The sequence below is a fragment of the Tachypleus tridentatus genome, chromosome 4, assembly GCF_004210375.1.
Source record: "Tachypleus tridentatus isolate NWPU-2018 chromosome 4, ASM421037v1, whole genome shotgun sequence".
In the NCBI taxonomy this organism is placed as follows: domain Eukaryota; kingdom Metazoa; phylum Arthropoda; class Merostomata; order Xiphosura; family Limulidae; genus Tachypleus; species Tachypleus tridentatus.
In genome coordinates this window covers 1,009,503-1,035,763 of record NC_134828.1, presented here as the reverse complement: position 1 = coordinate 1,035,763, position 26,261 = coordinate 1,009,503, and the positions used below count along the sequence as shown (strand labels likewise).

At 32.9% G+C, this 26,261-nt stretch overlaps 1 protein-coding gene across 1 annotated transcript in view; it reads right to left on the bottom strand.

Moving 5' to 3' along the window:
• Window positions 1-2,050: 2,050 nt before the first annotated feature.
• LOC143249995 (ankyrin repeat domain-containing protein 13C-like) overlaps window positions 2,051-26,261 on the bottom strand; it is a 65,916-nt gene continuing 41,705 nt past the window's right edge. The window contains 5 exon segments of the mRNA XM_076500629.1: window positions 2,051-2,917; window positions 5,780-5,880; window positions 6,711-6,739; window positions 10,206-10,355; window positions 15,983-16,076. Of these exon segments, the coding sequence (XP_076356744.1) occupies window positions 2,784-2,917; window positions 5,780-5,880; window positions 6,711-6,739; window positions 10,206-10,355; window positions 15,983-16,076 (508 nt within the window). The 3' untranslated portion in view covers window positions 2,051-2,783.

Here is a 26,261-nt window from a genome sequence, read left to right as displayed (position 1 = left end):
ATAACATGGTTAACTTTAGTAAACCGCCTCGTTCATTCATTTACTGATGTGAAAATACAATTTTTCTTCCATGAAAACACAGTAACAGAATATGTCAACCTGGCTTAATTTATTCTGAATAATTTATCACTTGGGTTCGACTGAAATTATAGTTAGTGAAAACAGAAATGGCTTTCTACCTACTGTAACAAAGACGAAAACAAATGAATAAGGTAGGCCTAACTTACAGACCATAACTGAATTTCAAGAATCTGATACGTCAGTGAAATTTCTGAGATAAAGGTTCGTAAATGAAATGAAAAAACACATTTTCAAAGTGTGAAGCACAATGTTTAGTTGTTATAAAACATGGAACCTCATATCCACAGTAAAGCATCTTAATGCCTGGGGTACACTCTTACCCTGCTTTAAATTAATATAACACAAGTACTTTATAAAACATACAAACTTAACTCGTACCATACTGTACAACTTAGATATTTTTACCTATATTTGCAGTTCTTAGAAAACAAGCAAGAAGTCTGAAAGAAAATTCTTCAAATCAGCTGACACAAAACTAAGAAATTAATTTTATTATATTTATATGTCCAGATTCACAAATAACTACAAATTGTATATTAAATAATTTGTCCATAATTACATAAAATATTAAAGTTTATAGGTCAAGAGGCCATGTTACTATAGCACTTGTTCCCACATGCTGTCATCCTACTACTGAAAGGACAATTGAAAAAGACTCTTGAAACAGAAGAGTGTATGTAGGACGGACAAACATTTTAAGAATTATCATTTCATGCTACATGGGCTACGAAAACATAAAATATTCTCTACTTTGTTAGTACTTGAAATTATTCTCAGAACTGGTAGCAGATTCAGTGATGGTATTTGGCCAAATAACTTACATGTTAGCACTAAACCTAGCACGTCACATAACAAAATTCTGTTATAAATTTACTTCACTGTGCACGGTGTATTTCAAATACAAAAATATGCAAGTGGAAGAAAATCTCTGAATACATCAGTAACTGTCTTGTTCTCAAGAAGTCAGATGCTTGATCTACACCGACTTAATAGCCACTTGAGTAAGAATAGGCACAAAAGGAAGGAAAGACTTATGTGGTTTATCTATGACAATACACTACTGACAGACTTGTATAATGCAACTAAACCAACAGTAAAAATTAAGGACTGCACTGCAATAAGAGACAGATGAAGAAAACCTGACTGCAATGTCACTGATGAATATAAGGTTACTAACACTCACTACTATTCTATTCACCTAGAAACAAAAATTACTGGCCACGTTTGTTTAACTTTTTTAATATAGAATTTAAGAAACAACCCAATACTAAATAAGACTTGATCACAGATCTGTAAACTAATTTTTGTAACATTCTCAGAAAGTGAAGAGAAATATTGCACCACTGGTTATCAAACTCAATGTAATAATACCACCACAACCTCTACACACATATTGGTGTGGATTTTATTTAAACATACAACACGATGTGAACTTAACAAGATTAATTTTAGTACAGACCACACACAACAGGATGTGAACTTAACCCTAAACCAGATTAATTCAGCACAAAATGAATATATTCTTCTTACATTTACTGTAATGTATTACTACTTTGTTTTTATTCCAAAATTGAACTGAATGATTTAAGTTATGGTAATATATTCCTGTTTCTTTATAGAAAGAATAGCCACCTAGTCTGAAACTGCTTTCTTCCACTGTATAAAAAACAAACTTAACTGGCTTATATGTGATATGACTATTCTTACAATAATTAAACTACTTAAAACTATGTACAATGTTAATTATATCCAACTCACGTCTCTTATCCTCATGAATTTCCTTACAGGTAATAAAAGTCCCCAAAAACGAATGTTTTGATAAAATATGAAAACACAATGAGCTGAATGCTACTACAAACTAACTATTTCTTATCATGTCTCTATTTAAGTTTGTGGAAACATTTCCAATATAGAGTACATTTAGAAACTATAAACATGTAAGACTTTATTGGAAAAAAAAAACTAGGGATAGTTAAAAATTCTTTATTAATAGTAATCAGAATTTATTAAAAACATGATATAATTTTTCACTACAGCTACAACAAGAGATCACCAACCAGACAATTGTACTTTCTAAACTTACAACCTCAGATTCTGTACAATAATTACAAGATATTATATAAAACAAGGCCTTTAGAATCCAGGTTGAGATGAAGCTGAACTTGTCATCTTAGAGTAACAGCAACATTGTTTTAAAAATCCAAATTTCAGAATAAAAGATCTTCCTTCATTGTTAAACCAAAGAACAAACACACTCTTGATGTACAAACACAATATGAACTCTATAAATCAAATTTTTCTTTGTTGAGGAGAATTAGCATCTCATTCATCAACATTTTTCCCAACAGGGGCAGTTCAAACTATTTGTATGGTGCTAGTGTTAAAAATTTTAATATCAAAGACTTGCTCAACATATAGAAGAACTGGGTGATTTATACATCTCAATAACTAGAAATAACTCAATAAATATTAATCGTAAAATCATAGAATATTATGAAATAAAACTTTCTGTACAAAACCTGTACAGCTTGATAACAACTACTATCTAAACAGAACTGGAGGTCAGACACTGCCAGCCAGAGATGACAGACAGGTCTAGGACTAGCTGCAGGAGTTGGCCTCTTCTGAAGGAAGAACTGATGGAAGAAGGACGGCCACGTAGGTTGCATCTCCATCGACAACATGAGTAAGCCTGCCAATCATCATAAGTCTGGAAAACGACTAGGGTCTTCCTGGTAATTAGATGGAATTTCAAAGAGGGAATCTGGTACCTCATTTCTAAACTGAAAATCTTGGAATGTTATGCGAGCTGTGACAGTTGGAAGAATAGGGATATCTGAAAAAAACAAACCAAACTCCTATTACAACAAATGTTACAACATGAGCAGAGGTTTCACAGTAAAAATATGATGTACTTCAGTGATGTCGAGAAAACCCACTTGAAGAGAAAAATATATATATAAAAACAGTATGGTGAACAACCACTGTGAATTTATAATCTTATTACATCTGATGCCTACAGTACAACAGTTCCATATCTGGTACAAGATGAATCACTAGCACAGTCACATTAGCTTCTACTAATGATCTGATTGGAGTTATTATTGATATTACTCCATTTTTAACTCTTATTACTTGTATGAGTTTTCTTGAATCTCAGCACTTGCATGCTCAGGTGCTACCATGACTTAACATTATCTACCATATCCACGTACGTTGTAAAAAACAGGTTAGTCATCGTATTAATAATATCAGACACATCCTGTAGAAGGTTTTAGTATATATGTTTAATAATACATGGTTACATTCTAATTACAGTACAGAGAATCTTATTATTCATTATACAGTTTCAATTAATGTCATTTATCACTATGTCTTTGTGACTGTTTACATTGTCTATATTATCCTGCTACTCAACTCTGCAGCTGAACATGTGACTATTTACATTGTCTATATTATCCTGCTACTCAACTCTGCAGCTGAACAGTAAGAGTTCACAACTTTCACCAGATTATCTGAATTATGTAACTGTAGCATCACAATTCTACCACCAAAGCAACTAGTTTAACTACACAAAACATTAACTTGGTTGAATGTGGATCTATATACACACATACAAAGATAAGAAACACAATAACCCAAACATTTGTGGAAAATTAAGTTTTCTCCATAATGGGTAACAGTAGTTAATGTCACCTATGGGTGGATCAAAACTTACACTTGTGTCATTCAAACGTTTTTTAATGAAACATATTGGTTCTAATAATTCAATAAAACAGTAACTCCTGCCACTTCCTATAAACTCTTATCAATAAACACAGTTTAAATAACCTATAAGAATTGTTCTTAAAGTCTACCAAGTTCAAAACTTCCTTCCTCTAAACTCTTATCAATAAACACAGTTTAAATAACCTATAAGAATTGTTCTTAAAGTCTACCAAGTTCAAAACTTCCTTCCTCTAAACTCTTACCAATAAACACAGTTTAAATAACCTATAAGAATTGTTCTTAAAGTCTACCAAGTTCAAAACTTCCTTCCTCTAAACTCTTACCAATAAACACAGTTTAAATAACCTATAAGAATTGTTCTTAAAGTCTACCAAGTTCAAAACTTCCTTCCTCTAAACTCTTATCAATAAACACAGTTTAAATAACCTATAAGAATTGTTCTTAAAGTCTACCAAGTTCAAAACTTCCTTCCTCTAAACTCTTATCAATAAACACAGTTTAAATAACCTATAAGAATTGTTCTTAAAGTCTACCAAGTTCAAAACTTCCTTCCTCTAAACTCTTATCAATAAACACAGTTTAAATAACCTATAAGAATTGTTCTTAAAGTCTACCAAGTTCAAAACTTCCTTCCTCTAAACTCTTATCAATAAACACAGTTTAAATAACCTATAAGAATTGTTCTTAAAGTCTACCAAGTTCAAAACTTCCTTCCTCTAAACTCTTATCAATAAACACAGTTTAAATAACCTATAAGAATTGTTCTTAAAGTCTACCAAGTTCAAAACTTCCTTCCTCTAAACTCTTATCAATAAACACAGTTTAAATAACCTATAAGAATTGTTCTTAAAGTCTACCAAGTTCAAAACTTCCTTCCTCTAAACTCTTATCAATAAACACAGCTTAAATAACCTATAAGAATTGTTCTTAAAGTCTACCAAGTTCAAAACTTCCTTCCTCTAAACTCTTATCAATAAACACAGTTTAAATAACCTATAAGAATTGTTCTTAAAGTCTACCAAGTTCAAAACTTCCTTCCTATAAACTCTTATCAATAAACACAGTTTAAATAACCTATAAGAATTGTTCTTAAAGTCTACCAAGTTCAAAACTTCCTTCCTCTAAACTCTTATCAATAAACACAGTTTAAATAACCTATAAGAATTGTTCTTAAAGTCTACCAAGTTCAAAACTTCCTTCCTCTAAACTCTTATCAATAAACACAGCTTAAATAACCTATAAGAATTGTTCTTAAAGTCTACCAAGTTCAAAACTTCCTTCCTCTAAACTCTTATCAATAAACACAGTTTAAATAACCTATAAGAATTGTTCTTAAAGTCTACCAAGTTCAAAACTTCCTTCCTCTAAACTCTTATCAATAAACACAGTTTAAATAACCTATAAGAATTGTTCTTAAAGTCTACCAAGTTCAAAACTTCCTTCCTCTAAACTCTTACCAATAAACACAGTTTAAATAACCTATAAGAATTGTTCTTAAAGTCTACCAAGTTCAAAACTTCCTTCCTCTAAACTCTTATCAATAAACACAGTTTAAATAACCTATAAGAATTGTTCTTAAAGTCTACCAAGTTCAAAACTTCCTTCCTCTAAACTCTTATCAATAAACACAGTTTAAATAACCTATAAGAATTGTTCTTAAAGTCTACCAAGTTCAAAACTTCCTTCCTCTAAACTCTTATCAATAAACACAGTTTAAATAACCTATAAGAATTGTTCTTAAAGTCTACCAAGTTCAAATCTCTTGGCACTTGAGTGACTTCATATATGATATCAGATAATTTTTTTCTCTCCATATATTTTTACTTTATCATTAAACATTGATATCAGATGACATAAAAGTCTTCCCTTACTAATTATGTTACATAAAAAGAGCAATTTATCTTCACTTTTAATGATAGAGTATATTACGTTATTAAACATTACATTATATGTACACTGTTTTACTTACCTATTTTTACTGGGAAACCAGGTGGAAGTTTCATTTGTACAAATTCTCGTAGTTTGTTGAAATGTTTGAAAGGTGCAATTACCTCAAGTACATTTAGTAAGCTGAAAAATAATATTCACAAGTCCATACACTAAAACAGCTAAACTATTATTACAAAGTTCACATATGTAATCTACACATCACTGTTACCTCAAAGATACATGAAAACTTCCAAATTCTGTAAGTACTTTTAACCAGTTTTAGCACAACAGCAAATGTTTTTTATATACATGTTATTAATAAACAAAACCCAGCATCTAATATGCTTGCATAGTACCACAAAACGTAACTAAGCAGTAATTGTTCACTATCTAACTAACCAATTACAGTAAAAATAACCTTCATTTTTCATTGCAACAATTATGATTCCAACATTTTTTAACACTTTTCTCAGACAGACGTACAAAAGTATCTGTTATCTACGTGACTCGAATGTCAGTGTATCCTTGTTTATCATATAAGGAACAAAGATCATTTGGAGTTTATGAAGTACAAATATGTATACATTTTAATAGATGCATGAAATGATCTGATAGGAAGAATAACGTTCTTCACTTGTTTTAAACCTCTCATACAAAGTTTATAGTAACCCCTAATTTTGAACATACAAATAACCTACCAGTACTAACTATTGGGCTACTCACATCTGATTGTCATTCTTACAATGTAACAACAGCGTGGAAGTAATTTTTACAATAGCAGGATATGAATCATGAAACACTTTCACAGCCAAGTGTGTTAACCACTAGCTCACAGATGTCCAGATTATATCTGACCTTCTTATATCATTAAACACATTTTTAAATCATATTTTTTAAATTACAAAATGCCACACAATGAAAACTGTTTTCCTCACTAAACAAACAATTACTATAACCAGAATACAACTTACGATTCTACTGATAATGGAAATTCTTCACTCTGAAAAAAAAACAACACAAAAAAACAAATAATTAAAATCACTTTTTAATACTTTAATATACTATCACAATTCTTCACTACAGTGATTATCTTAAACTTTTCTAGCAGGTTATAATCATTCCATGATCATAAGTTTGTTCATTATCACTCAAATTATCTGCCTAGTAGAAGAAAAAAAAATACCCAATCAGTGTAATCAATAACATAAACTTCAGTTTCCACACTTTATTAATGTTACCCAAACAGTGTAATCAATAAGATAGACTTCAGTTTTTACACTTTATTAATGTTACCCAAACAGTGTAATCATTAAGATAGACTTCAGTTTTCACACTTTATTAATGTTACCCAAACAGTGTAATCAATAAGATAGACTTCAGTTTTTACACTGTATTAATGTTACCCAAACAGTGTAATCAATAACATAGACTTCAGTTTTTACACTTTATTAATGTTACCCAAACAGTGTAATCAATAAGATAGACTTCAGTTTTTACACTTTATTAATGTTACCCAAACAGTGTAATCAGTAAGATAGACTTCAGTTTTCACACTGTATTAATGTTACCCAAACAGTGTAATCAATAAGATAGACTTCAGTTTTCACACTTTATTAATGTTACCCAAACAGTGTAATCAATAAGATAGACTTCAGTTTTTACACTGTATTAATGTTACCCAAACAGTGTAATCAATAACAAAGACTTCAGTTTTTACACTTTATTAATGTTACCCAAACAGTGTAATCAATAAGATAGACTTCAGTTTTTACACTTTATTAATGTTACCCAAACAGTGTAATCAATAACATAGACTTCAGTTTTTACACTGTATTAATGTTACCCAAACAGTGTAATCAATAACATAGACTTCAGTTTTTACACTTTATTAATGTTACCCAAACAGTGTAATCAATAAGATAGACTTCAGTTTTCACACTTTATTAATGTTACCCAAACAGTGTAATCAATAAGATAGACTTCAGTTTTTACACTGTATTAATGTTACCCAAACAGTGTAATCAATAACATAGACTTCAGTTTTTACACTTTATTAATGTTACCCAAACAGTGTAATCAATAAGATAGACTTCAGTTTTTACACTTTATTAATGTTACCCAAACAGTGTAATCAATAAGATAGACTTCAGTTTTCACACTTTATTAATGTTACCCAAACAGTGTAATCAATAAGATAGACTTCAGTTTTTACACTTTATTAATGTTACCCAAACAGTGTAATCAATAAGATAGACTTCAGTTTTTACACTTTATTAATGTTACCCAAACAGTGTAATCAGTAAGATAGACTTCAGTTTTTACACTTTATTAATGTTACCCAAACAGTGTAATCAGTAAGATAGACTTCAGTTTTTACACTTTATTAATGTTACCCAAACAGTGTAATCAATAAGATAGACTTCAGTTTTTACACTTTATTAATGTTACCCAAACAGTGTAATCAATAAGATAGACTTCAGTTTTCACACTTTATTAATGTTACCCAAACAGTGTAATCAATAAGATAGACTTCAGTTTTCACATTTTATTAATGTTACCCAAACAGTGTAATCAATAAGATAGACTTCAGTTTTCACACTTTATTAATGATACCCAAACAGTGTAATCAGTAAGATAGACTTCAGTTTTCACACTTTATTAATGTTACCCAAACAGTGTAATCAGTAAGATAGACTTCAGTTTTCACACTTTATTAATGTTCCCCAAACAGTGTAATAAGTAAGATAGACTTCAGATTTCACACTTTATTAATGTTACCCAAACAGTGTAATCAGTAAGATAGACTTCAGTTTTCACACGGTATTAATGATACCCAAACAGTGTAATCAGTAAGATAGACTTCAGTTTTCACACTTTATTAATGTTACCCAAACAGTGTAATCAATAAGATAGACTTCAGTTTTCACACTTTATTAATGTTACCCAAACAGTGTAATCAATAACATAGACTTCAGTTTTTACACTTTATTAATGTTATCCAAACAGTGTAATCAATAAGATAGACTTCAGTTTTTACACTTTATTAATATTACCCAAACAGTGTAATCAATAAGATAGACTTCAGTTTTCACACTTTATTAATGTTACCCAAATAGTGTAATCAGTAAGATAGACTTCAGTTTTCACACTTTATTAATGTTACCCAAACAGTGTAATCAGTAAGATAGACTTCAGTTTTCACACTTTATTAATAATACCCAAACAGTGTAATCAATAAGATAGACTTCAGTTTTCACACTATGTTAATAATACCCAAATAGTGTAATATTACACACCAGATTTATGCAGTGAACTATAAATAAATTAGTCATTTAAACAAGACAAAATGAGTATTATACAAGTAAAATTTGTATTTTGGACAATAGCACAACCTTGACTTCAATTCAAATACTATATTACTTCCTTGTACATATACTATATAAATGGCAGGTTTCAGTAGTAATTGAACTGTACTATAAAACCATGGTAAATATAAATTATTGTAGTAATTATACTGTATGGTAGACAGTAGTAATTAACAGATTTTGAAGGACTGCTTGAATCACATGACAAAGTTTTGTGAAAACATCATAAATTTGTTACAATGTTAAGTCTTGTAACAGTTTTCTTCATTAAAGCTGTTTTCATACCTTATTTTAAAATGTTCACCTTTATCAAACTGAGTTCATTACAGTGGTAATAAAACTATTTGTAATAAAACTTCCATTTCTGAACACCATTAACATTTTATAAATTTCATAGTAACACTTACAACAATAATACAAAGTGGGCTAAAATCAAAATGACTAAACCAAAGTGTAATAGACTGCAAATAAGCTCTTAAATTACAAAATGTTTTGTGTAATTTACAACTAAGCAAACCTGAAGTTACAACTGAAAAAACACTAGCATCAACAAGATATACAAACAGGCTGTTACAATTTATATTCAACCTCAGTTGATAAGTTTGTTTTTGACTTATTGAAGAAATCCAAAGACAGGGTTTTTGATACACTAAAGGTGATTACCGATATTTGGAGCCAAGTTACTTTACATAACGACATCTGCAGAACATAATAATGGTCTTCAATGTTTAACCTGAAACTGTTGTAATGATTTTATAAAATTATAACAGTACAAAGAATATAACATACAGTTTCCATATTGGATTGTTCTAACGATAAATCAACATAATGAGCAATGTGTCCCAGTTTGTTGCAATAGGGATTCGAAGCTACGACCTGCAGATTACAAGTTGAGTACGTAACCACTTGGCCATCCTGGGCCTTTCTTCTATTTTACCACTACAAATATTACAAAGAGAAATGAACTAAGTTAGTACACTGATAATGACTATAATTGGGTGTGAAAATATTATTTAACAGGGTACAGAGCCTGGAAAAGTTATGGATTTGTTGGAACCACTTGTTAAGAAATATAACAAGAGTAAGAATATTTGAACTCACCATGGCAAGAATAGCTTTAAAGTTTTTAACAGATTCCTTACTAACCATCGGGCGACCTAAATGAGGAGGTTTTCCCTGTGTAGCTGTAATATATTCTTCCCATGTCACCTGAAGGGTTAGGGGGGCTGTTAGAGACTTCCTTCTCTGAAACTAAAGACAGAGATTGTGAAAGTGAATTCAACTCTGTTTTTTCTCAATACAAGTAAAACAGGTTATAATTAACACTTTCTGTTTATGTTATGAAGTTGTAGTAAGCTGCAAACACTGAAAATTTAACCTTTTTATTTTGTCATGGAATAAAAACAAAAATGGCATAAAATATAGCTAATCTAAATTTTAATACAAGTTTTACCTCCAGTTCAAACTTTATTTCCATAAAAAACATGTTAGTGACATAGCAACTCAGAAGTAGTTCATACAATATATAATACAATAGAGTAATATAAGTACATGTTTAGCAGGAGTGTGTGTTTCCTTATATCAAAGCCACATCAGGCAATCTGCTGTGTTCACCGAGAAGAATCAAACCTGTTTTTAAAATTGTAAATCAGTAGACTTGTCGCTTTCCCAGTAAGGGATGTTTTGCAGGAGATTTACAACTTACAAGATGAGACTATCAGTTACGCATGGTACAAAAAACAGTAAAACAGTAAAGTTAAAGTGTAAATAGATGAATACACTTAGGAATGTAAAGCTGTTCAGAATAAACATATGTAGTTACATATCACAATTTGGATATATTTTCGAGAGAAAACAAATAATATAGATTTATTTCAAGTTTATTTTTGGTAGTTATGATGTCAGTCAAATTTATCAACCTGGTATTGAGTTACAGTAAAGAAAATAAAAATAAAGTTTAACGGAAAAATCTTTGAAACATATTTATAAGTCTTAAAGATTAGACAAATGAAGTTTGAGGTTCTTCAGATGAAAAGTATCTTCAATCTCAACATCAACATTACTTTGCACTCAGAGCAATCAACACTTTAAATCCACTAATGATTTGTTCTGTGTTTGATTTACCATTGCAAGGATCCACTAATGATTTGTTCTGTGTTTGATTTACCACTGCAAGGATCCACTAATGATTTATTCTGTCATTGATTATCCAGTGCAAGGATCCACTAATGATTTGTTCTGTGGTTGATTATCCAGTGCAAGGATCCACTAATTATTTGTTCTGTGTTTGATTTACCACTGCAAGGATCCACTAATGATTTATTCTGTCATTGATTATCCACTGCAAGGATCCACCAATGATTTGTTCTGTGGTTGATTATCCAGTGCAAGGGTCCACTATTGATTTGTTCTGGGGTTAATATTGTTACTTTCATTAACAATACTGTATTATTTAATCTGCTAAATTATTTAATCGAAATAATCTACTGATTAAGAAGAGTTAAAACAGTGGAAAGTGCGAGCTGGTCTTCAAAGGATAGATACATTTCAATAATCTACTGATTAAGAAGAGTTAATACAGTGGAAAGTGCGAGCTGGTCTTCAAAGGATAGTTACATTTCAATAGTCTACTGATTAAGAAGAGTTAATACAGTGGAAAGTGTGAGTTGGTCTTCAAAGGATAGTTACATTTCAATAATCTACTGATTAAGAAGAGTTAATACAGTGGAAAGTGTGAGTTGGTCTTCAAAGGATAGTTATATTTCAATAATCTTCTGATTAAGAAGAGTTAATACAGTGGAAAGTGTGAGTTGGTCTTCAAAGGATAGTTACATTTCAATAATCTACTGATTAAGAAGAGTTAATACAGTGGAAAGTGTGAGTTGTCTTCAAAGGATAGTTATATTTCAATAATCTACTGATTAAGAAGAGTTAATACAGTGGAAAGTGTGAGTTGGTTTTCAAAGGATAGTTACATTTCAATAATCTTCTGATTAAGAAGAGTTAATACAGTGGAAAGTGTGAGTTGGTCTTCAAAGGATAGTTACATTTCAATAATCTACTGATTAAGAAGAGTTAATACAGTGGAAAGTGTGAGTTGGTATTCAAAGGATAGATACATTTCAATAATCTACTGATTAAGAAGAGTTAATACAGTGGAAAGTGTGAGTTGGTATTCAAAGGATAGATACATTTCAATAATCTACTGATTAAGAAGAGTTAATACAGTGGAAAGTGTGAGTTGGTATTCAAAGGATAGTTATATTTCAATAATCTACTGATTAAGAAGAGTTAATACAGTGGAAAGTGTGAGTTGGTCTTCAAAGGATAGTTATATTTCAATAATCTACTGATTAAGAAGAGTTAATACAGTGGAAAGTGTGAGTTGGTCTTCAAAGGATAGTTATATTTCAATAATCTACTGATTAAGAAGAGTTAATACAGTGGAAAGTGTGAGTTGGTCTTCAAAGGATAGTTATATTTCAATAATCTACTGATTAAGAAGAGTTAATACAGTGGAAAGTGTGAGTTGGTCTTCAAAGGATAGTTATATTTCAATAATCTACTGATTAAGAAGAGTTAATACAGTGGAAAGTGTGAGTTGGTCTTCAAAGGATAGTTATATTTCAATAATCTACTGATTAAGAAGAGTTAATACAGTGGAAAGTGTGAGTTGGTATTCAAAGGATAGTTATATTTCAATAATCTACTGATTAAGAAGAGTTAATACAGTGGAAAGTGAGAGTTGGTCTTCAAAGGATAGTTATATTTCAATAATCTACTGATTAAGAAGAGTTAATACAGTGGAAAGTGTGAGTTGGTCTTCAAAGGATAGTTATATTTCAATAATCTACTGATTAAGAAGAGTTAATACAGTGGAAAGTGAGAGTTGGTCTTCAAAGGATAGTTATATTTCAATAATCTACTGATTAAGAAGAGTTAATACAGTGGAAAGTGTGAGTTGGTCTTCAAAGGATAGTTATATTTCAATAATCTACTGATTAAGAAGAGTTAATACAGTGGAAAGTGTGAGTTGGTCTTCAAAGGATAGTTATATTTCAATAATCTACTGATTAAGAAGAGTTAATACAGTGGAAAGTGTGAGTTGGTCTTCAAAGGATAGTTATATTTCAATAATCTACTGATTAAGAAGAGTTAATACAGTGGAAAGTGTGAGTTGGTCTTCAAAGGATAGTTATATTTCAATAATCTACTGATTAAGAAGAGTTAATACAGTGGAAAGTGTGAGTTGGTCTTCAAAGGATAGTTATATTTCAATAATCTACTGATTAAGAAGAGTTAATACAGTGGAAAGTGTGAGTTGGTCTTCAAAGGATAGTTATATTTCAATAATCTACTGATTAAGAAGAGTTAATACAGTGGAAAGTGTGAGTTGGTCTTCAAAGGATAGTTATATTTCAATAATCTACTGATTAAGAAGAGTTAATACAGTGGAAAGTGTGAGTTGGTCTTCAAAGGATAGTTATATTTCAATAATCTACTGATTAAGAAGAGTTAATACAGTGGAAAGTGTGAGTTGGTCTTCAAAGGATAGTTATATTTCAATAATCTACTGATTAAGAAGAGTTAATACAGTGGAAAGTGTGAGTTGGTATTCAAAGGATAGTTATATTTCAATAATCTGCTGATTAAGAAGAGTTAATACAGTGGAAAGTGAGAGTTGGTCTTCAAAGGATAGTTATATTTCAATAATCTACTGATTAAGAAGAGTTAATACAGTGGAAAGTGTGAGTTGGTATTCAAAGGATAGATACATTTCAATAATCTACTGATTAAGAAGAGTTAATACAGTGGAAAGTGTGAGTTGGTCGTCAAAGGATAGTTATATTTCAATAATCTACTGATTAAGAAGAGTTAATACAGTGTAAAGTGTGAGTTGGTATTCAAAGGATAGATACATTTCAATAATCTACTGATTAAGAAGAGTTAATACAGTGGAAAGTGTGAGTTGGTATTCAAAGGATAGTTATATTTCAATAATCTACTGATTAAGAAGAGTTAATACAGTGGAAAGTGTGAGTTGGTATTCAAAGGATAGATACATTTCAATAATCTACTGATTAAGAAGAGTTAATACAGTGGAAAGTGTGAGTTGGTATTCAAAGGATAGATACATTTCAATAATCTACTGATTAAGAAGAGTTAATACAGTGGAAAGTGTGAGTTGGTCTTCAAAGGATAGTTACATTTCAATAATCTACTGATTAAGAAGAGTTAATACAGTGGAAAGTGTGAGTTGGTATTCAAAGGATAGATACATTTCAATAATCTACTGATTAAGAAGAGTTAATACAGTGGAAAGTGTGAGTTGGTCTTCAAAGGATAGTTATATTTCAATAATCTACTGATTAAGAAGAGTTAATACAGTGGAAAGTGTGAGTTGGTATTCAAAGGATAGATACATTTCAATAATCTACTGATTAAGAAGAGTTAATACAGTGGAAAGTGTGAGTTGGTATTCAAAGGATAGTTATATTTCAATAATCTACTGATTAAGAAGAGTTAATACAGTGGAAAGTGTGAGTTGGTCTTCAAAGGATAGTTATATTTCAATAATCTACTGATTAAGAAGAGTTAATACAGTGGAAAGTGTGAGTTGGTATTCAAAGGATAGTTATATTTCAATAATCTACTGATTAAGAAGAGTTAATACAGTGGAAAGTGTGAGTTGGTCTTCAAAGGATAGTTATATTTCAATAATCTACTGATTAAGGTCTTCAAAGAGTTAATACAGTGGAAAGTGTGAGTTGGTCTCTTCAAAGGATAGTTATATTTCAATAATCTACTGATTAAGAAGAGTTAATACAGTGGAAAGTGTGAGTTGGTCTTCAAAGGATAGATACATTTCAATAATCTACTGATTAAGAAGAGTTAATACAGTGGAAAGTGTGAGTTGGTCGTCAAAGGATAGATACATTTCAATAATCTACTGATTAAGAAGAGTTAATACAGTGGAAAGTGTGAGTTGGTCGTCAAAGGATAGATACATTTCAATAATCTACTGATTAAGAAGAGTTAATACAGTGGAAAGTGTGAGTTGGTCTTCAAAGGATAGATACATTTCAATAATCTACTGATTAAGAAGAGTTAATACAGTGGAAAGTGTGAGTTGGTCTTCAAAGGATAGTTATATTTCAATAATCTACTGATTAAGAAGAGTTAATACAGTGGAAAGTGTGAGTTGGTCTTCAAAGGATAGTTATATTTCAATAATCTACTGATTAAGAAGAGTTAATACAGTGGAAAGTGTGAGTTGGTATTCAAAGGATAGATACATTTCAATAATCTACTGATTAAGAAGAGTTAATACAGTGGAAAGTGTGAGTTGGTCTTCAAAGGATAGTTATATTTCAATAATCTACTGATTAAGAAGAGTTAATACAGTGGAAAGTGTGAGTTGGTCTTCAAAGGATAGATACATTTCAATAATCTACTGATTAAGAAGAGTTAATACAGTGGAAAGTGTGAGTTGGTCGTCAAAGGATAGATACATTTCAATAATCTACTGATTAAGAAGAGTTAATACAGTGGAAAGTGTGAGTTGGTCTTCAAAGGATAGTTATATTTCAATAATCTACTGATTAAGAAGAGTTAATACAGTGGAAAGTGTGAGTTGGTCTTCAAAGGATAGTTACATTTCAATAATCTACTGATTAAGAAGAGTTAATACAGTGGAAAGTGTGAGTTGGTCTTCAAAGGGTAGTTACATTTCAATAATCTACTGATTAAGAAGAGTTAATACAGTGGAAAGTGTGAGTTGTCTTCAAAGGCTAGTTTTATGTAAATTAATACTGCCAGAACCAAAAATAAGCAACTGACAGAAAACAGAATATTTAAAGCCAAACATTTAAACTTACCTCAGAATTTTCTAAACCAGTTGTGCTTCCCTTGGTAAAACTTTCCACAACTGCTTTATTTTTTATCACATCTTCTTGTGTCAAATGTTCTCTTCTAAAAGTGTTTCCAAAACAAAAACACTGTATGAACCTTCCTAAATAATCTCAGCAGAACATATACCACAAACAAAAAGATATTTTCAAAGTGATAGAACTCTGTAAGCACATAAAAGCTTTTAATCTACCAAAATATTAAGATTAAGAAATAAGAATATATCATTATATCATAAAGAAAGCATACACTGTCGGATAATCAAAACATGAGCAGTACATTGTAAAGAGAGCAAACACTGTATAAATATACAGATAACACTAAATCAAATTTAACAATATACCCTTCAAATGCTTGAACATGCAAGTCTACAACAAATATAGCAACATTTTTAACTGATATCAGCAAACATGCTGATGGCAAATACAAATTCCTTATGTACCTAATGTGAACAGGTTTTTAAACTGTACATATTGCTACTATAGCTCAGCACACTTTGAATCCACATCAACATTAAGTATTGTTAACAAAACAAGAGATCACTGTCGTGGGTAGAAGCCTGTGGTTAATTATTAATTAGTAATTAGATAGTTCTTTAATAAATATTACGAATCAACTATTAAAGTCAAGTGATAATACAAGCTTCTAACCACAAGTGAACCAGTCACCATAATCTTAATAAGTGCTTAAGTGCTATTTACTTCTGTAACTCTGAGTTATGTTTGGTTGTTATTACAAATCAACTATTAAAGTCAAGTGATAATACAAGCTTCTAACCACAAGTGAACCAGTCACCATAATCTTAATAAGTGCCTAAGTGCTATTTACTTCTGTAACTCTGAGTTATGTTTGGTTCTTTTCTAGACTTCTTCATTTTTACCTAATGTCCCTTTACTTGCAGTATGACTGACTGCTATGAACCTTTAAAAGATATACCAATGTTACTGACATAGTGAAAAATATTCATTTGTGTTTTTAAAATACTTGAATAATGAATTTGAATTTGCAATTGCTGTACCAAACTTGTTCAATTTCCCAACTTATTTTCCATAATGATAATGTTCACTTTACTTAAAGACCAGGTTTATGTCGACCTAAGATACAAAGAGTCCAATAAAGTTGGATCTGAGGATTTTAAGGTCCATGACGATTGAAACTGCTGAGATTCCAGTTTGTTAAGTAAACAAATAATTCTTTTAAATGAAAAATGTAAATATATTTAAAGTAAAATAAATCTTAATTAATATGCAATTATAAATACTGAAATAAATATACAAGATAGTTTTAACATGTGTACATCATCCAATTTAGATATTCCATGTCTTAGTTTATTTACTACTCTACGAGGTGTAATACATACCAAGTTGGTACAAAAATAAGTTACAGCGAACACCTGCCACATAAGTTTGTAGGAATTCTTTATTATCCTCTGTCCATGTGCTGACAGTAAATTCAACCCTTCCCCTTTGGTTACATCTCATGTTAAAAAGTTCCGATCAGAAAGATTGATCGAGTACTGCTCCAGTTTTAAAGTACTCTGGCAGCAAACAACTGAGTGTTTGCTCCGAACAAAGCATGTAGAAAGGAATGAGTACATCATATTAAAATAATTCTGTAACGTAAACCAGCAAGTAGTGCGGCAAACACAGTTCATATAGAATTACAGTGGAATGTGATCTATTAGAATCTTTGTTACTTTGTAGGTGGAGTAATGCCATCAAAATGTTACTGCTTCTGAAAGTCCTTTACGACACAAATATTCATACAAACTAAAGTTGTGTTCATATTGGAAATATCTCTCACACTTAATGGAATTGGTAAACAAAGAACCAAGGTCTATTTTGGAGAAATAAAACTATCCACAAATAGACCAGTTGTATCCCAACCACAGTTAGTAAATAGACTATCCACAAATAGACCAGTTGTATCACAACCACGGTAAGTAAATAGACTATCCACAAATAGACCAGTTGTATCCCAACCACAGTTAGTAAATAGACTATCCACAAATAGACCAGTTGTATCCCAACCACAGTTAGTAAATAGACTATCCACAAATAGACCAGTTGTATCCCAACCACAGTTAGTAAATAGACTATCCACAAATAGACCAGTTGTATCCCAACCACGGTAAGTAAATAGACTATCCACAAATAAACCAGTTGTATCCCAACCACAGTTAGTAAATAGACTATCCACAAATAGACCAGTTGTATCCCAACCACAGTTAGTAAATAGACTATCCACAAATAGACCAGTTATATCCCAACCATGGTAAGTAAATAGACTATCCACAAATAGACCAGTTGTATCCCAACCACGGTAAGAAAATAAGACTATCCACAAATAGACCAGTTGTATCCCAACCACAGTTAGTAAATAGACTATCCACAAATAGACCAGTTGTATCCCAACCACAGTAAGTAAATAGACCAGTTGTATCCCAACCACAGTAAGTAAATAGACCAGTTGTATCCCAACCACAGTAAGTAAATAGACTATCCACAAATAGACTAGTTGTATCCCAACCACGGTAAGTAAATAAGACTATCCACAAATAGACCAGTTGTATCCCAACCACTGTAAGTAAATAGACTATCCACAAATAGACCAGTTGCATCCCAACCACGGTAAGTAAATAGACTATCCAAAAATAGACCAGTTGTATCCCAACCACAGTAAGTAAATAGACCAGTTGTATCCCAACTACAATTAGTAAATAGACTATCCACAAATAGACCAGTTGTATCCCAACCACGGCAAGTAAATAAGACTATCCACAAATAGACCAGTTGTATCCCAACCACAGTAAGTAAATAGACCAGTTGTATCCCAACTACAGTTAGTAAATAGACTATCCACAAATAGACCAGTTGTATCCCAACCTAAGTAAGTAAACAGACCAGTTGTATCCCAACTACAGTTAGTAAATAGACTATCCACAAATAGACCAGTTGTATCCCAACCACGGTAAGAAAATAAGACTATCCACAAATAGACCAGTTGTATCCCAACCACAGTAAGTAAATAGACTATCCACAAATAGACCAGTTGTATCCCAACCACAGTAAGTAAATAGACCAGTTGTATTCCAACCACAGTTAGTAAATAGACTATCCACAAATAGACCAGTTGTATCCCAACCACGGTAAGTAAATAGACTATCCACAAATAGACCAGTTGTATCCCAACCATGGTAAGTAAATAGACTATCCACAAATAGACCAGTTGTATCCCAACCACAGTAAGTAAATAGACTATCCACAAATAGACCAGTTGTATCCCAACCACGGTAAGTAAATAGACTATCCACAAATAGACCAGTTGTATCCCAACCACAGTAAGTAAATAGACTATCCACAAATAGACCAGTTGTATCCCAACCACGGTAAGTAAATAGACTATCCACAAATAGACCAGTTGTATCCCAACCATGGTAAGTAAATAGACTATCCACAAATAGACCAGTTGTATCCCAACCACAGTTAGTAAATAGACTATCCACAAATAGACCAGTTGTATCCCAACCACGGTAAGTAAATAGACTATCCACAAATAGACCAGTTGTATCCCAACCATGGTAAGTAAATAGACTATCCACAAATAGACCAGTTGTATCCCAACCACAGTAAGTAAATAGACTATCCACAAATAGACCAGTTGTATCCCAACCACGGTAAGTAAATAGACTATCCACAAATAGACCAGTTGTATCCCAACCACCGTAAGTAAATAGACTATCCACAAATAGACCAGTTGTATCCCAACCACAGTAAGTAAATAGACCAGTTTTATCCCAACCACAGTAAGTAAATAGACCAGTTGTATCCCAACCATGGTAAGTAAGTGGACTATCCACAAATAAACCAGTTGTATCCCAACCACAGTAAGCAAATAGACCAGTTGTTTCCCAACCACAGTAAGTAAATAGACCAGTTGTATCCCAACCACAGTTAGTAAATAGACTATCCACAAATAGACCAGTTGTATCCCAACCACGGTAAGTAAATAGACCAGTTGTATCCCAACCATGGTAAGTAAATAGACTATCCACAAATAGACCAGTTGTATCCCAACCACGGTAAGTAAATAGACTATTCACAAATAGACCAGTTGTATCCCAACCACAGTTAGTAAATAGACTATCCACAAATAGACCAGTTGTATCACAACCACGGTAAGTAAATAGACTATCCACAAATAGACCAGTTGTATCCCAACCACAGTTAGTAAATAGACTATCCACAAATAGACCAGTTGTATCCCAACCACAGTTAGTAAATAGACTATCCACAAATACACCAGTTGTATCCCAACTACAGTTAGTAAATAGACTATCCACAAATAGACCAGTTGTATCCCAACCACGGTAAGAAAATAAGACTATCCACAAATAGACCAGTTGTATCCCAACCACAGTAAGTAAATAGACTATCCACAAATAGACCAGTTGTATCCCAACCACAGTAAGTAAATAGACCAGTTGTATCTCAACCACAGTTAGTAAATAGACTATCCACAAATAGACCAGTTGTATCCCAACCACGGTAAGTAAATAGACTATCCACAAATAGACCAGTTGTATCCCAACCATGGTAAGTAAATAGACTATCCACAAATAGACCAGTTGTATCCCAACCACAGTAAGTAAATAGACTATCCACAAATAGACCAGTTGTATCCCAACCACGGTAAGTAAATAGACTATCCACAAATAGACCAGTTCTATCCCAACCACAGTAAGTAAATAGACTATCCACAAATAGACCAGTTGTATCCCAACCACGGTAAGTAAATAAGACTATCCACAAATAGACCAGTTGCATCCCAACCACTGTAAGTAAATAGACTATCCACAAATAGACCAGTTGCATCCCAACCACGGTAAGTAAATAGACTATCCACAAATAGACCAGTTGTATCCCAACCACAGTAAGTAAATAGACCAGTTGTATCCCAACCACAGTTAGTAAATAGACTATCCACAAATAGACCAGTTGTATCCCAACCACGGTAAGTAAATAAACCAGTTGTATCCCAACCATGGTAAGTAAATAGACTATCCACAAATAGACCAGTTGTATCCCAACCACGGTAAGTAAATAGACTATTCACAAATAGACCAGTTGTATCCCAACCACAGTTAGTAAATAGACTATCCACAAATAGACCAGTTGTATCCCAACCACAGTTAGTAAATAGACTATCCACAAATAGACCAGTTGTATCACAACCACGGTAAGTAAATAGACTATCCACAAATAGACCAGTTGTATCCCAACCACAGTTAGTAAATAGACTATCCACAAATAGACCAGTTGTATCCCAACCACAGTTAGTAAATAGACTATCCACAAATACACCAGTTGTATCCCAACCACAGTAAGTAAATAGACTATCCACAAATAGACCAGTTGTATCCCAACCACAGTAAGTAAATAGACTATCCACAAATAGACCAGTTGTATCCCAACCACAGTAAGTAAATAGACTATCCACAAATAGACCAGTTGTATCCCAACCACAGTAAGTAAATAGACCAATTGTATCCCAACCACAGTTAGTAAATAGACTATCCACAAATAGACCAGTTGTATCCCAACCACGGTAAGTAAATAGACTATCCACAAATAGACCAGTTGTATCCCAACCACAGTTAGTAAATAGACTATCCACAAATAGACCAGTTGTATCCCAACCACAGTTAGTAAATAGACTATCCACAAATAGACCAGTTATATCCCAACCATGGTAAGTAAATAGACTATCCACAAATAGACCAGTTTTATCCCAACCACAGTAAGTAAATAGACTATCCACAAATAGACCAGTTGTATCCCAACCACAGTAAGTAAATAGACTATCCACAAATAGACCAGTTGTATCCCAACCACAGTAAGTAAATAGACTATCCACAAATAGACCAGTTGTATCCCAACCACAGTAAGTAAATAGACTATCCACAAATAGACCAGTTGTATCCCAACCACAGTAAGTAAATAGACTATCCACAAATAGACCAGTTGTATCCCAACCACGGTAAGTAAATAGACTATCCACAAATAGACCAGTTGTATCCCAACCAAGGTAAGTAAATAGACTATCCACAAATAGACCAGTTGTATCCCAACCACAGTTAGTAAATAGACTATCCACAAATAGACCAGTTGTATCCCAACCACGGTAAGTAAATAGACTATCCACAAATCGACCAGTTGTATCCCAACCATGGTAAGTAAATAGACTATCCACAAATAGACCAGTTGTATCCCAACCACAGTAAGTAAATAGACTATCCACAAATAGACCAGTTGTATCCCAACCACGGTAAGTAAATAGACTATCCACAAATAGACCAGTTGTATCCCAACCACAGTAAGTAAATAGACTATCCACAAATAGACCAGTTGTATCCCAACCACGGTAAGTAAATAGACTATCCACAAATAGACCAGTTGTATCCCAACCACCGTAAGTAAATAGACTATCCACAAATAGACCAGTTGTATCCCAACCACAGTAAGTAAATAGACCAGTTTTATCCCAACCACAGTAAGTAAATAGACCAGTTGTATCCCAACCATGGTAAGTAAGTGGACTATCCACAAATAAACCAGTTGTATCCCAACCACAGTAAGCAAATAGACCAGTTGTTTCCCAACCACAGTAAGTAAATAGACCAGTTGTATCCCAACCACAGTTAGTAAATAGACTATCCACAAATAGACCAGTTGTATCCCAACCACGGTAAGTAAATAGACCAGTTGTATCCCAACCATGGTAAGTAAATAGACTATCCACAAATAGACCAGTTGTATCCCAACCACGGTAAGTAAATAGACTATTCACAAATAGACCAGTTGTATCCCAACCACAGTTAGTAAATAGACTATCCACAAATAGACCAGTTGTATCCCAACCACAGTTAGTAAATAGACTATCCACAAATAGACCAGTTGTATCACAACCACGGTAAGTAAATAGACTATCCACAAATAGACCAGTTGTATCCCAACCACAGTTAGTAAATAGACTATCCACAAATAGACCAGTTGTATCCCAACCACAGTTAGTAAATAGATTATCCACAAATACACCAGTTGTATCCCAACCACAGTAAGTAAATAGACTATCCACAAATAGACCAGTTGTATCCCAACCACGGTAAGTAAATAGACTATCCACAAATAGACCAGTTGTATCCCAACCACAGTAAGTAAATAGACTATCCACAAATAGACCAGTTGTATCCCAACCACAGTAAGTAAATAGACCAATTGTATCCCAACCACAGTTAGTAAATAGACTATCCACAAATAGACCAGTTGTATCCCAACCACGGTAAGTAAATAGACTATCCACAAATAGACCAGTTGTATCCCAACCACAGTTAGTAAATAGACTATCCACAAATAGACCAGTTGTATCCCAACCACAGTTAGTAAATAGACTATCCACAAATAGACCAGTTATATCCCAACCATGGTAAGTAAATAGACTATCCACAAATAGACCAGTTTTTATCCCAACCACAGTAAGTAAATAGACTATCCACAAATAGACCAGTTGTATCCCAACCACAGTAAGTAAATAGACTATCCACAAATAGACCAGTTGTATCCCAACCACAGTAAGTAAATAGACTATCCACAAATAGACCAGTTGTATCCCAACCACAGTAAGTAAATAGACTATCCACAAATAGACCAGTTGTATCCCAACCACAGTTAGTAAATAGACTATCCACAAATAGACCAGTTGTATCCCAACCACGGTAAGTAAATAGACTATCCACAAATAGACCAGTTGTATCCCAACCATGGTAAGTAAATAGACTATCCACAAATAGACCAGTTGTATCCCAACCACAGTAAGTAAATAGACTATCCACAAATAGACCAGTTGTATCCCAACCACGGTAAGTAAATAGACTATCCACAAATAGACCAGTTGTATCCCAACCACAGTAAGTAAATAGACTATCCACAAATAGACCAGTTGTATCCCAACCACGGTAAGTAAATAGACTATCCACAAATAGACCAGTTGTATCCCAACCACCGTAAGTAAATAGACTATCCACAAATAGACCAGTTGTATCCCAACCACAGTAAGTAAATAGACCAGTTTTATCCCAACCACAGTAAGTAAATAGACCAGTTGTATCCCAACCATGGTAAGTAAGTGGACTATCCACAAATAGACCAGTTGTATCCCAACCACAGTAAGCAAATAGACCAGTTGTTTCCCAACCACAGTAAGTAAATAGACCAGTTGTATTCCAACCACAGTTAGTAAATAGACTATCCACAAATAGACCAGTTGTATCCCAACCACAGTAAGTAAATAGACTATCCACAAATAGACCAGTTGTATCCCAACCACGGTAAGTAAATAGACTATCCACAAATAGACCAGTTCTATCCCAACCACAGTAAGTAAATAGACTATCCACAAATAGACCAGTTGTATCCCAACCACGGTAAGTAAATAAGACTATCCACAAATAGACCAGTTGCATCCCAACCACGGTAAGTAAATAGACTATCCACAAATAGACCAGTTGTATCCCAACCACAGTAAGTAAATAGACCAGTTGTATCCCAACCACAGTTAGTAAATAGACTATCCACAAATAGACCAGTTGTATCCCAACCACGGTAAGTAAATAAACCAGTTGTATCCCAACCATGGTAAGTAAATAGACTATCCACAAATAGACCAGTTGAATCCCAACCACGGTAAGTAAATAGACTATTCACAAATAGACCAGTTGTATCCCAACCACAGTTAGTAAATAGACTATCCACAAATAGACCAGTTGTATCCCAACCACAGTTAGTAAATAGACTATCCACAAATAGACCAGTTGTATCACAACCACGGTAAGTAAATAGACTATCCACAAATAGACCAGTTGTATCCCAACCACAGTTAGTAAATAGACTATCCACAAATAGACCAGTTGTATCCCAACCACAGTTAGTAAATAGACTATCCACAAATACACCAGTTGTATCCCAACCACAGTAAGTAAATAGACTATCCACAAATAGACCAGTTGTATCCCAACCACAGTAAGTAAATAGACTATCCACAAATAGACCAGTTGTATCCCAACCACAGTAAGTAAATAGACTATCCACAAATAGACCAGTTGTATCCCAACCACAGTAAGTAAATAGACCAATTGTATCCCAACCACAGTTAGTAAATAGACTATCCACAAATAGACCAGTTGTATCCCAACCACGTAAGTAAATAGACTATCCACAAATAGACCAGTTGTATCCCAACCACAGTTAGTAAATAGACTATCCACAAATAGACCAGTTGTATCCCAACCACAGTTAGTAAATAGACTATCCACAAATAGACCAGTTATATCCCAACCATGGTAAGTAAATAGACTATCCACAAATAGACCAGTTTTTATCCCAACCACAGTAAGTAAATAGACTATCCACAAATAGACCAGTTGTATCCCAACCACAGTAAGTAAATAGACTATCCACAAATAGACCAGTTGTATCCCAACCACAGTAAGTAAATAGACTATCCACAAATAGACCAGTTGTATCCCAACCACAGTAAGTAAATAGACTATCCACAAATAGACCAGTTGTATCCCAACCACAGTAAGTAAATAGACTATCCACAAATAGACCAGTTGTATCCCAACCACGTAAGTAAATAGACTATCCACAAATAGACCAGTTGTATCCCAACCATGGTAAGTAAATAGACTATCCACAAATAGACCAGTTGTATCCCAACCACAGTTAGTAAATAGACTATCCACAAATAGACCAGTTGTATCCCAACCACGGTAAGTAAATAGACTATCCACAAATAGACCAGTTGTATCCCAACCATGGTAAGTAAATAGACTATCCACAAATAGACCAGTTGTATCCCAACCACAGTAAGTAAATAGACTATCCACAAATAGACCAGTTGTATCCCAACCACGTAAGTAAATAGACTATCCACAAATAGACCAGTTGTATCCCAACCACAGTAAGTAAATAGACTATCCACAAATAGACCAGTTGTATCCCAACCACGGTAAGTAAATAGACTATCCACAAATAGACCAGTTGTATCCCAACCACCGTAAGTAAATAGACTATCCACAAATAGACCAGTTGTATCCCAACCACAGTAAGTAAATAGACCAGTTTTATCCCAACCACAGTAAGTAAATAGACCAGTTGTATCCCAACCATGGTAAGTAAGTGGACTATC